The 16222-nt window shown below is 37.1% G+C and overlaps 1 protein-coding gene across 4 annotated transcripts in view; it reads right to left on the bottom strand.

Annotated features, from left to right (window-relative positions):
- PLCB1 (phospholipase C beta 1) overlaps positions 1-16222 on the bottom strand; it is a 699686-nt gene that overhangs the window by 179792 nt on the left and 503672 nt on the right. For all 4 annotated transcript variants that reach the window (XM_004470680.5, XM_004470679.4, XM_058287542.2 and 1 more), the window contains one exon: positions 6444-6590. In XM_004470680.5, coding sequence (XP_004470737.1) covers positions 6444-6590 — 147 coding nt within the window. The remainder of the gene's footprint in view (positions 1-6443; positions 6591-16222) is intronic.

Here is a 16222-nt window from a genome sequence, read left to right as displayed (position 1 = left end):
TAAGAACATTTCCCTCACTCTTAAAAAGGGACACAAGACAGGAGCTTTCCCCTTGCCACAATGACTCTTGTTTCATTAGGAGCCAATGCTTGTTGTGCACAGTCATCCTGAGCTCCTAAGGGAAGCAAGAAGATGGAAAGCATCTGGGGCTCTGATAACATCATCAAATTCGTGATTTTACCAACCCTCAACCACTGTCTGCCTCTGGGCTTCTTGCTGTGTAAGAGAATAAATTCCCTGATATTAAAGCCACAAGTAAAAATATTCTGTTAGTTATAGCCCAGAGCATCCTAGCTGTTTCAACGTATCTCCATTTCACAAATGAAGAAACCGAGGCTCAGGAGAGCTAAGGATTCAACTTTCTTAAAGGAAAATTGAAACTTGGCCTGTTTATTTCCTAAGTTCATCTTCTTTCCATTCTATCACCCAACTTTCCTGGGTTTGTGGGTGCTTTAAACCAAAAGTAAATCATAAAAGGAGGCATGGCGAAGGGCTAAAAGAGTGGGAGAGATGTGAAAAGAGGGAGTGACACTCTTAAGCCTGGGCTGGTTGTGAATATCAAATAAGGAGAGGAATATGCCTTGAATAATTTTTAGATCTTTTCTGCACCAAGAACATACACATGAGGAGAGGAGTTGAATAATTTGATAAACGCAATCAGATAATTTAATTCATCAGATCACTGGGGATAACTGAGCCCTCAAATCTAATTTTTTTTTCTAAACTGAATAAGGATGTTAATTATCCAGAGAATTTCCATTTTGCCTTTCTTGCCTTTGTAGATGGAGACATTATCCCCCAAATGGCTTGGAGCAGGGGAAGGTTTGCGAAAAGCTCAAAAGGTACAGGCTGAATGACTGCATACTCTTCCGTCCTCAGAAGATTGTGTCTTGAGGCACAAAGGCAGGATTCCTCAAGGAAACACAATAATTTAAAACATAATCACCTCTTGATGTACTGCCAAGGCTGTCCAAACCCTAGGCAAAGGGCCATTGTAATTAAAAATCAACTCATTCTGTGCATGTATTTCTCTCCTTGATGCTACTGATTTTTCCTTTGGACATCTTGATATTCAACAGAGGGGCAATAACGAGTAGAGAAACAGGCATAAAAAGAACGCATTGCCAAACTGATTGGTTGTCTTACTGTATATTTAATTTTTATAGGCCCTTGAAAACTCAAAACAAAACATTTCAAAAATCAAATTATTTGTTTTTGGATTTAGACTGGCATTTCCCTTGAATACAAGATCTTAAAACATTCAAAAAAATAAGTTGGGCGACGGTGAGGTGAATACGGTAATGGTTGTGAATCTCTGAGCCATTTTTTTTCCTTTGCATATTCAAAAGGTACTATTGGAAGTGCTTAACTTTGTATATCTATCATTTCCTAAACTCATGTGAATAGGCAAATTGAACTTTTCCTTTTCCATCAAATACCTCTTACATGAAAGAATGTTTCTGTAGAAGTTTCCACTTGTTCTGGAATGACTTTAAAGTATAAAATCTAATTCATCTTCTGGGTATTGATTTTAAAATTTAATTCGATTCTATTGTGTTACACTTTATAATATTTAGGTTATAGTTATAATATCTATTTATTTTTCAATTATTTTTATTTTATAACTTTTTAATTGGTTTTGGGGAGTTTGAATGAGCGTATCATAGATGTTAGAATTTTTCCAGAGGCCTCTGAGAAATAAGAGTTCTATATTAGGTTTATCTATAAGATGGGGACACGAATAATAATATATTAAGTATGACCAAATTTTGACCCACCAGTCAAAAGACAATCTCAGGTAAAACCTTGAGGGCCTGTATTGGGACTTATATGTAGTTTTGTGCTAATTACATAGATTTCTCCTTAATCCCCCTTCAGGAAAATAAACGAATTTAACTGATACTGGGCCAAGGTAATACTGTACAAATGTTGACTTATATAATGCAAACCTTGGACTAACAATATATAGCTCAGAAAAGGGAACAAGAGAAATGAAAAACAAATAAAATAAAACAAAGCCCTAAAGATGAAAACAGGATTTAACACAGTTAATATAGTTTTGAAAATCTGAATTTTGAAAATATATTGTAGCAGTTTGATATTGTTTATGAATTCCAAAAATAGATATTGGATTATGTCTGTGAACTGGTCTGTTCCTCTGGGCATATTAGATTGTACTGGATTCAGAGGTTTCACTTTTACTTGATTAAATTATGATTCAGGCTTTCATTGGGTCATGTCAGTAGGATGCTGGAAACCGCATGGCACAAGAGTTAGCATTTTGGATGCTGGAACCCTGCGAAGTAAACACAAAGAAGAACACAGAGGAATAGAGACAGTTCTGTAGACACTGCAGAGGCCCCAGGAGAGAAAGAGCCTGACAGTCTACAGCTGGCCTTGTGGAGAGAACAGAGCAGCTGAGCCTGGAGAGGACTGAGCCCTGGGAGAGAGATGAGACTCATCCCAGCCTACAGCTGATACTGGAAGAAGCTGGGACCACAGAGCCTTAAGAGGAAGAGAAAGACTGGACCCTCACAGATGTCGGCAGCCATCTTGCTCCAACACAGGGCTGCAGACTTTGATGAGGGAAGTCACGTGCACTTTATGACTTGGTAAATGTAAGCTTCTACCCCAAATAGGAACACTTTTACAAAAGCCAACTGATTTCTGGTACTTTGCATTAGCACCCCTTTTGCTGGACTAATAAATATATGAATTCTAATACTGCTAGAAATGAAATAATTGAAGATAGGTTTATTTAGCAAGAAATCATGTATATGAATCAGATTACAAAATTGTATATGGAATTTTGGAGATGGAGTTATTTGAGTAGTTCCATCATCAAAAAATAGAGTGGACCTTTTGCTCTCCCAGTAGCTGAAAGTTCTACCTTCTGAGATCTGTTGACCATTAGTATGCTCACATCCTCAAACTTAAGCCAGAGGGATACAATGGAGCCAAGTTTTTTACCATGCCTCTGCACTGAGCCATATAGAGGGAGAGTGACAAGAAGAAATTAATTTGACTGAAAATCCTTAGTAAAATTCAATTAAAAAAAACAAAAGAAGCTGCAAAGAAAAATTTGAATTATATTCTGTAATTTTGTTTGTATTAATATTGAAAAACTTTCTTACAACTATTACTGTGTTGCTGGTAAAGCAAACAAGTATTACATATACTATGTTAGGTATGAAAACTGATAAAGCACAGCTATACAATCACAAATATCAGTCAGGACATAGGGTGGGAAATATCAATGTAAACTCATGCCTTCACAAGCAAAAATAAAAATATTCATCTTTTCTCTCTGCATTCACTAAGTGATCCAGGAACAGTGTTTTGGAGTGCGGGGCCCAATTGCAGTTACTCATAATAGATATTTTTTTCCCACTAAAAGGAACCAGGGCTCACTGGGTAATGTCTGCTTCCACGTCTGAGGCAGAAATGAACAAAGTGAGCCTGGAAGATACTGATGTGACAGAAAGAAAGTATATTTTCAAAGATTAATGGGTCATGTCAAGAAGAAAGATTCAGAAGCAGATCGAAAAAGGGCTCTACTGGGCAAAGATAAGACATTTGGAGTGTTAAAAGAATAGCGGCTGTTGTTGAAGGAACACATGTAAAATCTGAAAACAGTAAATCATAATAATATGCAGAAAGAAAAAAATTAATATAGTCCAAAGGAAGGTGAAAAGAATAGAATGTACACCTAGTCAGTATAATTCAATCATGTGGGTACTACCGACTCATTTATTATTTACATGGAATTAATGAGTGTAAATACATCAGTTGGAAGGCATTTTTTTGATCAAAAGGCTTATTAGTAAAACTAGTTCATATTGTGACATCTACGTAGACAAAGCCACATACCATATCCAAAATTCAACTGGACATACATTTAATTATTTTTAAGTCTTGTGGTTCTAGAAATATAATGAATGAAAAATATCAGCAATTGTCAAGGTCTTTAAGGTTAATACTCTTAGGAGCCCATCAAGTTTAAAGATCTAGGTTCTTAACCTGAGGATCCAGGGACCTCCTTAAAGCTGGATGAAAAATAAAATGTTGCATCTTTAAATTTACTAAACTTGATTTGATATTTAGCATTTCTTCAGTTATGAATGTAGGCCACAAACCTCATCAATAGAAATCAGACATATTTTCCTAACATATTCCAATTGTGTAAATATCACAAAAAAATCATTCAGTCATTTTTATTGTGCTAATAAAGACATTTTATCACAAATTCTTTTTTTAGTAGTTGATAAAACATTTCAATGGAATTTATTTCCTCTTTAATCCTATGCACTTAATTTATGCATTAAAACTATTCTGAGAAGGTCCATAGGTTTCACCAGACTACCCAGGAGGCCAATGGCACTATATAGCATTAAGACTTCCTGAGGAGAAAGATCACTTACATAGATTATGGACCCAGCCACTCGAGTGGCTGCTGTAAAATTTTACTGATAAGCCTAAGAGCTGAATCCACGGAAGGTGACCGAGTGGACAGCCTCCTCTGGAAGCTACAGAGCCTCCTGTGGCTTTAAGCAGGGCTGGGATTTCCTTGACACTTCTCCCAGCAAAGGCTGTGGTCTTTGTACCTTCCTTTTGAATCTGGGTACACCTGTGACTGCTCTGCCCAATAAAAAACAGAAAGAAGTGACACTATGGGATTTCAGAGGATGAGTCCAAAAATGCAACGCGACTTCCTCCTCCTCTGCTGGGGCACTCCTTTGTGGCCCTGAGCTGCAGAGCCTGGGGCTGCTGTGCTGGGAGGCTCCTAGGTGGGCAGTCAGGGTCGCAGCCCTGAGCCCAGCTGTGGGGCCATCCCAGAGCAAGCCTCCTGGTGATTCCAGCCCCCAAGCTGCGTGAGTGACTCCAGCCACTCCAGACTTCCCAGCTGGGTCTTGAGACCCCATGGAGCTGAGATGAGCCATCTCCTCCATATACCCTGTCTGAAGTCCAGACCCACAAAACGTGGGTCATAAGAAAACGGTGGTGGGGTTTAGCAGGAGTCAAACAAGAATCTAGGCAGTTTGGAGGCATGCATCTTAGTAAATCATCTCGGGTGGAACAAAATCATCTTCTGATTATCATCATGAACACCAAGTCGCAGTGGACTGAGCGTAGAACTCAGACAACGTGGCTCCAAATGGAAGGCCTCGGCCTCAACCTGAGAAGTCCACTCCTCCTGTCTGGAGGCAACACTATCTCTATTTAAGACTCATTTCTATCCTAAGCAGCTTGCTACGTATGTGTGGGTGGCCGGGCCAGTGTTGGACTCGACACTGGCACAACCTGCATTTGGCTGGGAGGGAATGGAGTTCCTATAGGAATTCTGAAGAAAGAACGGCTTCATACCCAGATGGCTGGTCCCCATGGACTTCTCTGGCACCTCTAACCCCCGTGGCTGACCAGTACCCTGGAACTCCTTTGTTTTTATGTGTGTATAATTTCTCGCCTACCCTGCAACACGACCGTGAGTCCCTGGACAACTAGCCAGGACCACGCCAAAACAACCAGCAAGGCACGGTGAGCCTCAACAATTCACAGGTACCATGTACGACCTCAGATTTGGGTCTTAAGGGCTGGCTAGCCTACATGTGCTGAGGGATAGGCTGTGTAAGGAGACGGATTAGAGCAACAGAGTCTGTTCAGAAAAAAAAATTCTTTTTTTTAAACCAGTGGAATTTCTACAAAGTCTTTGCAAGGCTGGTATGTAGAAGTCTGCCATACAGAAAGTATTCTGGAAGAAATGTATTAGACATAAAAATATCTTCAGCTTTGTAAAATCTGTATTTATTAAAAATTTTAATTCCAAACTATGTTGAGATTATATATATATATATAATGTATATATGAACATTCTTCTATTTAATGAGCTACCAAAAACCACAGATGGTGATACCCAATTTGGATTCAATGAGCAAACATATTGTTGTTCTTCCTCCTTTATTATACCATTTACCATGAGGCATAGGTTAAGTCATTCACAGGTCAATCTGTTTATGTCTAGAGCTCTTTTCCATCTTGAGCAAATAGCGACTCCCTGAGATAACACTAACTAAGGGTTTCAGAGTCTCCCTGGAGAGGAACACATTGCCCAGAGAACTAGAGAGAACTCTAAAGGGTTTGAAGTCAACTGAAGAATCAGTTCAATTATACACAAATTTCACTGATCTGAAGATACCAGACACGGATCCATTTTAGAAGACTTTAAAGCTTAGAGAGAGATATGCTGTGAAGAAATGATGACACTGCCTCACAAACGTGACTGCTCAAGGGTGCAGACTTGGGTGATGGAAGGCTCCAGAGTTTTCAAAGGCATTTCATAGGAAATAAAAGAAATGACCCTTCTACTTTTGAACAACAGAAAGCAAAGGTTGGTGAAATTTGATAAGAATGGCTAAAGTAATAACTAAAGATTTAGAAATTCATACCTGTGAGGTAGGTGTTGTGTGAGGAATTAATGAAGTAGTGAGAAAGGGGCTGAGACATGTCTTCATTCAAATCCAGTTTCTCAGGTGAAACAACTCCATTTTCTTCTCCATTCAGATAGCGCATAAATCCATCCACGGATATCTGTCCTGAAGGAAGTGAAGAGTGAAGAACAATATGAATGTATTCATTTCACAGGTTGCTGTGAAATGGTGCTTTATTTTTTTTTCCAGAAAATTCTGTTAGCATCCAAGGTAGAAAGCAATGGCCACAATTGCGTATTAATATGGATAGTGGTCTAGAATGATGCCATTTCAACACAGTATCTTCAAATGCCACAGCTAATAGACAGAAATATAGTCACATGAACTCCACTGACTTTCAGAGGATTTAAATAGCTGAACACCAACTTGCTGATTTTAAATATAAAAATGGTTATGGAAACCAACATTATCACAGTGCTTATCTCACAGGGTGTAAGAATTACAGGTGATTTCCCAAATTTTCTATTAGGAATATGTTACTCTTTTAATCAAAAATGTTATTCAAAAGTGATTTTATTATTTAAAATGAGGTGAATGTATTTTCAAAGAGTGATCAAAATTTTCCCTGAAACAAAATGTGGATGAGCACAGATGGAACTCTTCTAGGAATAGAAAAGTGAATGCTCATATAAAAGGAAGCCTTTAAAATTCATATTTAGAATGACTTCAAATGGAAGAACTATTAGTCACACTTTATTTAGTTTGCTCAGATACCATTTAGAATGTCTTCTTTTGTTGTAACCTTTCTGAGGTGACTAATGCGAAATACTGAGGTAATACTTCATCATCATAATCATCTTTTTAGAATACACAGGGCGGTCCAACCTAATGACTGGCTCATCACCACAGTTTGTTTCCTCAACATGAACAATCAAAGCCTCAAAACCACAGAACATCTGGGGCTAATGCAGTCCTTGTCAGCAAGCGTTCGGAGGGCAGCAATTTCTTTCCTTGTTGGAACAGTTTTACAGTAACGTACAAGTGGTTTATGTGCAGTGAAAAAAAAATAGAAAATGAGATAAGCAGAGAGGAAAAAAAATAATCTCATGAATATAACTAACCTTTTCCTTCACAGCAACTATTATTAAAATATCAGAGGACAAGCTTCCAGAAAAAATGACATAACACGTGCATATAATTATTATATCAAAATAGTCATATTATATATATATATGATTTAGTGACCTCCTTTTAGGTATTAACTGAACAATATGTTATGAACGTTGTTATGTGAAAATAATTTGCATGCAAATAAATATTTAACAAAAACATGTCTTTCAATAACTAACATTCCATTATCATTGGATATTCAAGTTGTTACTAATTTTTCATCAGTAAAAATGACACAAGAGAAAGATGGCATTGAATTCTCTGGTAGGTAAATCTTTGTACAAATCCTTAATTATTTCATTAGAATGAATTCCCAGAAGTAGATTAATTAAAAGACTAGGGATATTTTTTAGCCTTTTAATACACACCATCAATTGGTTTTCTGTTGAAGTTCTAACAATTTCACCAATGATTATGTGGAAGTATTTTGTTTCCCTTCCCTTCACCACTACCACTAACTGATAGTAAAAAAATGATACGTAATAACTTTAATTTTAATTGATCTGTGTATTATTTTTTCTTGAATGCTAAGAGGTGTGACATCTATAAATGGCAAAGCTAGTGCTGACCATTTACCACAGTAGAAATCTTTTCACATCAATACAATACTCAAAATGACTGATGACAACTTTCTCAAATTCTGGAAACATGATAGCTAAATTGCCACTAATAATTTTCCTTAAAAAAAAGTCATTTTTTACTTCCTCTTTTGATGAGAAGATTGGAGTTTTATTAAAAGAGAAATCTTCCTAAACAAAGTATTAAATAGGAGAAATTATTTGCACTATGAGCTTTTAAAAAATCAACTCTAACATACAGCTTGATCATTTTAATAATGATGTTTAAAACATGCTAAGAAGATTTCTTGTGTTAAAAATGAGAAATACGACCTAAAGGTACTCAATTGGTATGCTTGTGTGGGACCAACTTTTAATAGACATCATAGTCTATTCTTCTAAATAACCACCATCTAACAAAAAGCGACCATGTGAACCACGCTGCCGTGGATAAGAACACTCTGATACCTGCCTCTGAAGCCTTCTTTTTGAAACTCATTTGTGGTGGAATGAATATATCCTTTCAGTCTGATTTCAATTTTTGGAAATAAACCAAAGGAAGTGTCCCTTAGGGCCAAAGCTATTTTCATAGATGGGTTTAAAAGATATTTTGGAATATAAATATTTAGAGGAAAATTTTTATTTAAAAAAGTCTAATTTCTTTGTAATCTTACATCCTTTTTTCTGTGACAAGTCAACCTGCTCAAGAACTTCTCAAATTCATCTCCATCCCTCCCTCCCTTTGCCTTTCTCCTCTTTCTTTACCTTCTATTCATTTAACAAAATTTAGCAAAATTGAAAATCTACTGTGTGCTAAGCACACAGAAAAACAAAGCATAGCCTTTGTCATGAAGAGCTAACAATTGAATAGAAAATAGGTCATTCACGCTTTGAAAACAGGAGCCTAAGTAAGCTCCTCCAGAGCAGAGTGCATATATTTGTCTTTGTCATCTACACAATTTACCATGATGCTTTGGGCACAGGAGGCCCTAGTGGACTTCTTTTTGATGATGATAGTGAATAAAATTTGAAAATAAATTGGTGCAAAATGAAAGGTTATCAAGGACAATGTAATTTTGTTGGGTTCTTGGGTTTTGATTGTGTCAAATCATATTTGATGGTTTGTAACCTACTCAAAAGACAATGTCACATAAGTCAATGGATAACCCAAGATATTCCTTGAAGGGTAGGCAGTTAATTCACCTATCCTCTAAGGAAGAAAGTCACATCACTTTCTTTTACTCCAGGAAAAGGAAGTCATGTGCCTGTTGGATGAATGTGCATACCAGGAACCATGGACTGTGTGGACTACTGACTGGCGCATGTATGATCCCCTAACGGTATGTATATTAAAACAATAAGGGGGGAGAGTGGTGGGGTGGGGGCAGTGGGGGCGAATGGGGACCTCATATTTTTTTAATGTAATATCTTTTAAAAAAATGAATAAATTGAGTAGAATTTGGAAAAAAAAAAGTGATACCAAATTAAAAAAAAACAATAAAATATTGCATGGCAAATTAAAAAAAAAGTTGCATGTTCTAGAACAATCATGTATTGAAACACAGGATTCCCATTTGCCATTGTATTATTAACAACCTGTACTGGTGTGGTACATTTGTTACATTTGGTGAAAGCACATTTTTATAATTGTACTATGAACTGTAGCCCATGGTTAACCATGCCTGATTTGACCCTGAGGTTTTCTTGCAAGAATAAATATCCTTTGGCCTCATCAGCAATGTTTAAAAGCAATGAAAGGAAAATATATGCCAATAGGGCAGCAATGACAAATGAATTTTAATAACAACAACTTCCATTTATTGTTAGTGCCTTCTGAGTACTTGGGTTAAGGGAGATACTGAACCATATTTATGATGATTTTTTTTTTTTTTTAAGATTTATTTATTTATTCCCCCCTTCCGGCCCGCCCACCCCCATAGTCGGCTCTCCGTGTCCATTCGCTGTCTGTTCTATGTCTGCTTGTATTCTCATCAGGTGGCAATGGGAATCTGTGTTTCTTTTTGTTGCATTATCTTGCTGGGTCAGCTCTCCGTGTGTGTGGCACCACCACTCCTGGGTGGGCTGCGGATTTGGGCAGGGCAGATCTCCTTGTGTAGGGGCTTCTTCCTTGCATGTGGGGGCCATCCTTTCGTGGCGACATCCCTAGTGGGCTGGGGCTCCTTGCACAAAACAACACTGTGTGTGGGCCAGCCAGGGGGCCCTGAGTATTGAACCCTTGGACCTTCTATATGGTAGGTGGAAACTCTATCTGTTGAGCCACATCTGCTTCCCTATGATTAATTTTTGATGTCTGCCATGGGCATCGGACAGAAAAGTGGGAGTATACTTGCTGTGGTGGCAGAAAAACATGTTCATCAACGTAACCCATTCCTACAGGTATGAACCTGTTATAAATTGGACCTCTGAATGAGGTTACTTCAGGTATGGCATGGCCCAGTTAACCCAGGGTGGATCTTAATCCAAATATTGAAAGTCTTATAGGTTAGGCCATAGAGAGAAAAAACCAGAGGAAGATGCTAGAAGCTGGAAGTCAAAGGAACCAAAAATCTACGGGAGGCCACCATGTGCACTGTCAGGTGACAGAAAAGCCAAAGACCAAGGACTGCCAGCAGCCAGCTCCAAAATGTACAGTCCTCTGGCAGAAAGCATCACCTTGAAAACATCTTGATGTTGGACTTCTAGCCTCAAAACTGTGAGCTGACAAATTCCCATTGTTTAAGCCAAACCATTGCATGGTATTTGTTTCAGCTCAGAAGGATGAAAAGCCAGTTAAAAGGGGGACATGAGATACATATATGTGTGTGTGCAAAAAACAAAAAAGCTAGAAAAAGATTGCTAAGTTGTATACAAAAGTGCTTAATGTCCTAATGGTCAATTAAACCATAATTGTCTGGGTTATTTTCTATGCCTTTATTATTTCATGGAAATCAAAAATTTTAACATCACTTTTAGCACAGATTAAAATCAGTAAAAATACAAGAGTTAGGTGACAATTATTTATAATTATATTCAATAATAAAAAGATCCCTAGTGGAAGAATTGGCCTGACTTTGAATAACAAGGATGAATGAGTTTGGAGGGTGGCTCAATGATTGTAGATGCAGGTGAGTAGACAACTGGGACCAACTTTTCAATCCCAAAGTTGTGCCTTGCAAACCAAAGGAACCAAATGCTCAAGGTTTTTGATGCACCAGATGACTAGACAGAGACATATCAAAGTCAAGAAACAACAATGAAAAAGTAGTGTATGGAGTGGTCAGTTTATCATTTAGAAGGTGTTGGCTAAGGGGTCAGGAGACTGCAAAAATGCAAAAGATTTTTGGCATAATGAATTATCCTAAGATTTTGTTCTGACTTCTAAAGACTTGGGGACAGAGAACAGACCTTCAGAGTATGGTCCTTTGTCCCACAGACCAAGAACTGTAATAGTAAACCCACCAGTCAGTCCCTTTCTGTCAGTCTTGCATTCCTGCTATAAAACTGCTTATGATTTTTTTTTTTTCTGGTCCCACTGAGGAGCAATGAAGACTGAAAAACCTTGAGAATTAAGATAGGAAAATCACTGAGTTTCTAAACCAATTAGTTAAGAGCGTTAAGAAATCTACCTTCCACTCCTACCAGCATAACTTGTCAGGGTCAAATTCCTTAACCATAGGATGAGTTACACTATATGGACTCTTAAGTCTCCTGAGGTTCTAACATTCTAGGAATTTAAGTAGCCTAATTAGTGGGGAAGGTTACTAACTTAATTAAAAGAAAATGCCCCATATTAGAATGAGATTGTGAAACACCAAACCACAATTAAAAGCAAAGTTACAATTTTCTGGGATAAACTCAAGAGGAAGAGAAGTTAATTCAGAGGGACAAGTCCAGCTGACAAAGGTTAAAAATAATAGTCCCTTACATATTTTCTTAATAAAAGATAGGTCTGCTGCAAATTGGATATGTCACTCATATAATGGCACTTAATGATCTTTATAAGCGTATATCTATTGTTTGAACCAGTTAGAGCCACAGTAGGAAAAATATCAGAAAGTCCTTTGAGGAATGACAAAAAACACTGCTTTATGAAGGTTTTCTGTTCCAAAGAAGTTCTGGAAGCTGGTGTTGCAAAAATGGAAATGATCTGACTTTAAAAGCGGGAACTGTCTTCCTAGAGACCCAAGAGAAAGGTGGCATGACAAAGTGACAGTCCCTAGTGGACACCTGCATGGTTTGTATTCTTTAGCAATATTTCTGCTGCAAAGAAACTCTCAAATGTCACACAGCTTTGCACAAATGCCGCGGCCAACAACTGTACCTCTCCCTTTTTCTGTCCCTCTCCCTCCTCTGGGGTAGATAATGACTGAGGATCTGCCGGTGCCCTTCTGAATATGTCAGGCAGACACAAATTTGAAATTTTGCTGTGACGAAACAACACCTTGTGGGGATGCTTTAAAACCATGCTCTTTTGTCACAGGAGGTATCCCTCGTACTCTTCTGGAAGTATTTTATGCTCATGAAGGTGTGAAAGGCCCTTTAGTATTTACCGGGATGTAGGCTATGCTGATGCCTTCTGGAAGCAGGGCCATCCCCTGGACCTTGGGAACCATCATGGATGAGGTGGCCCTGCGTCCAGAAAAGGGGGTCTGAAGAATGGAACTGAACAATGGTTTGGAAGTGCTTTGTGAGTTGGTTTTCCCAGCCTTTCAGGCCATGACCCCTTCATCTATCAGCTTCTGGAAACCTACTTTCAAGAGAAGTTTTGAGGTTGACCCTCCTGCTGCAGGCATCTGGGAAAAGACGCCATCAGGTGAAGTGTCTCCAGGGAGAGAAATATGCCTCAAATCCACCTTGTAGCTGGGATTCACTTATGTGGCACCCACATAAACATGTCAGGTATTAAGAATAACCAAGGATGTGTCCATCAGAGCTTAGCCCTTCAAGAACTTAAAAACATGGCACTGAAATTTCCTACTTGGTATCTTTTGACATGTAGTTTTCTATTCATTTAGTGTATTGTCTTAAAAAGTTTGGATTTGAAGTAACACACAATTTAGTTGACAAACTAACTTCATGTTAGACACCTAGAAACTTCTAGCTCCTTAGTGATTAAAACTTTTGAAATCCAATGAGTAGGTCACCTCATTTTGATCACTCTCACTATATGCTGCCCGAGTCTAGCTGAAGATGGAAAAAGCCTTCTATCTACAATTCATTTATGGTGGAATGCATATATCTTTTCAGACTGGTTTTAATTTTTGGAAATGAACCAAAGTCAATACCCTTTAGGGCCAAAGCTATTTCAAGAGCTGAGCTTAAAAGATATTTTGGAGTATAAAATCCATTTAGAGGTAAAATGTAATTGAACAAATCTAATTTCACAAAAATCTCTATGTTCAGTTCCAGTTTTTAAATTATATTAACCTATGATTTTAAAACCATTGGAGAAGTTTAGATTCTTTCTGTATATTTCCCATTTACATTCTTGTCATTATTCTAAGATACGAAAGCATTCAACAACTGTACATACTCACCAGAACAAAATATGACTGATTTACACTAAAGCACTTCATGCTGTGGTTTCAGGATGTACCATAATGAAAACTAATGGCTATGGTAGTGAAAGTCAAGGCATTCATGCCATAACTGACTTATCCTCTGGCCATAGCAGACATCACTAATCAATCAATCCATTCTTTCAACAATATTGTGGTATATAAGTACTCCACTTGGCCACTATCACTTGATCAAAGTGGGCGCTTGGGATAGAAATTATTTTCTATTCCTGAGTCATGGAAAATATAAAATAATTAAAAAATAAGTCAATAGAGCCCAAGAGCCATCCAAGTGGACTTAAGGATAAGGAAGATGGCATTATTACATTAAGAAAGGCGGAAGTCCTTCCATCCTGGGAAGGTGAAGGCAGACATTCCTGAGGAGTTAAGATTTATGTGGGACTCCTCTCCCTGTAATTGCTGCTTCCATACCTTAAACTAAGTTGTAGGATCACATCCTTAATGCATTTTTAGAAAACCATTGGCTACTAGAAAAATGTAAAATTTAGCTAGTTAGCCTATTTCAAAATATCTGAGTAGATGTTCATAAATTTTAGTCATTAGGTTAAGTATACAGCTAGTGCCAGTAACTTAAAATCATCTTTAATGTATCGTCTCTGTGCCTACCTCACAATCTTTGTCTTCCTTCTGAGTCTGCTAAGCTTAGACAATAGACAAGTTTTCCAGACACAATATAATAGTATAGATTACTTACTTTTTGACATTTAGAACATGCTTTAAAATGTTCAACTTATATTTCTTGAACTTAAAAAAAAATCTCTTCAGAGCAAAGGCATAAAAAACAAGCTAAACATAAATATATTTCTCCCTGTTGGGTCTAAATAGCACATCAAAGGAAAGACATTACCACCTGCACACAGATGAGTGCCATGGGCATTGGGAAATGGACACTCAAGTGTGGATAAGTATATTTTTATTGTGAGGGGTGTTATTCATATTTTAAAATTGTGAAATTACCATAGTATGTGGGTTTACAAGTATCCATCATTCAACTTAATGAGGCCATTCATCTTTGAGATCAACTGCAGCCATTGACAGTTGTGATACTGTCTGATTTTCCCATTAGATATTGGTCTCACAGATAAGGCAATTATTTTAATATCTCATTAATGGTATCTGATCCCATAGTCAAATGTTTACTGTTTACTGGCTGTCAGGCCTTGGCTAAGTCATATAATTTTTATGCTCTCAGTTTCCTTATCTTAGTAATAATGTTTTGAACTAGATGACTAATAAAACTTCTTTGTAGATTCTACAAAGTTCGACATTTTCAACATATCCAATCCTTAGGATAATATTCTTCAAGTTTGCTAACATGTTTTGTAATTTAGTTCTCTACTTTTTCTTCCAAGCTTTAAAAGGATGACTCGTAAAGCTTTGGAGTTTGTAGTTTGGTAAAGAAATTTTTATTTTCTATTTATACACTTTAAGACTAATAATCAATGATTTCTCATTGATTATTATATGAATTATTATATGATTATTATATGAATGAAGTAGGCACTGAACTATTTCTCCTTGTTAGCTTAACTGCTCTTTATTGAGTGCCTATTTTGTGCCAGAACTGTGCTAGCCTCTTTATACATATCTATTCCAAGGTCAAGTAATAGTCTGACAGTGGCATAGCTAGGAATCAAATTCAAAACTATATTTACATTAAAATTCATGCTTGCCTTTTTCTCTTCAGTTGTTTGACATTTTACTCTTATGGAAGAATACACTAGCTACCTCTGCCAGATTAATGAAGACAGAGAGCAGCTTTACCTTAAACAAGTCCCTCCTTTCCCCCTCATTAGAAGCAGTACTTCTAAATCTTTTAGCTGATGCTTTGAGTGTTAATATTTACTTTGAAATAATATGCATGCATCACTAAGATTTTTTGTTACTTCTAACTATAGAAGATAAAGGGGGTTGAATGGGACCTCACATATATATATATTTTTAATGTAATATTATTACAAAGTCAATTAAAAAAAAAAAAAAAGAAGATAAAGATATTTCTCTATTTCTTCTCTTTCCCCTCATGGCACTCATATATATCCTCTCTACCCTTCTGAGATCGTTATATTAAAATTTGATTTGATCAGTATATAGCGTTTATATTACCATGAATATGTATGCTGTTCAGAACTGAATCACACAGTTAAACAACAATCACTTTTCTTTACATGCAAAATTTTTAATTTTCCTGGTGTTAATAATTTTTTGTCATTTGCTTAATTTCTTTGCATTTATCTCTAATACAACTCCAAACTCTCCATCAGTGGTCAAGCCTCTATGTAATATGCCCAAACACAAGCGTTGTCCCAATTTCATTTTTGTGAAGAAGTCTTTCCTGGAGCCTTTTCACCTGCTCCAATCTAGACTGATCAATTTCCATGTGTCGTGCACAGCTATTATCTTGTGGTCTCCTTTCAGAATAATCTTGGGTTTTCCTTCACTTCTCTCCTGTGTTGAATCTTTTTGCAGACCACGTCTTCCTCTCTCACAG

This window comes from Dasypus novemcinctus, chromosome 24, assembly GCF_030445035.2.
Source record: "Dasypus novemcinctus isolate mDasNov1 chromosome 24, mDasNov1.1.hap2, whole genome shotgun sequence".
Lineage (NCBI taxonomy): Eukaryota > Metazoa > Chordata > Mammalia > Cingulata > Dasypodidae > Dasypus > Dasypus novemcinctus.
Note: the sequence above shows the minus strand (reverse complement) of the source record. Positions and strands in the feature narration are given on the sequence as shown.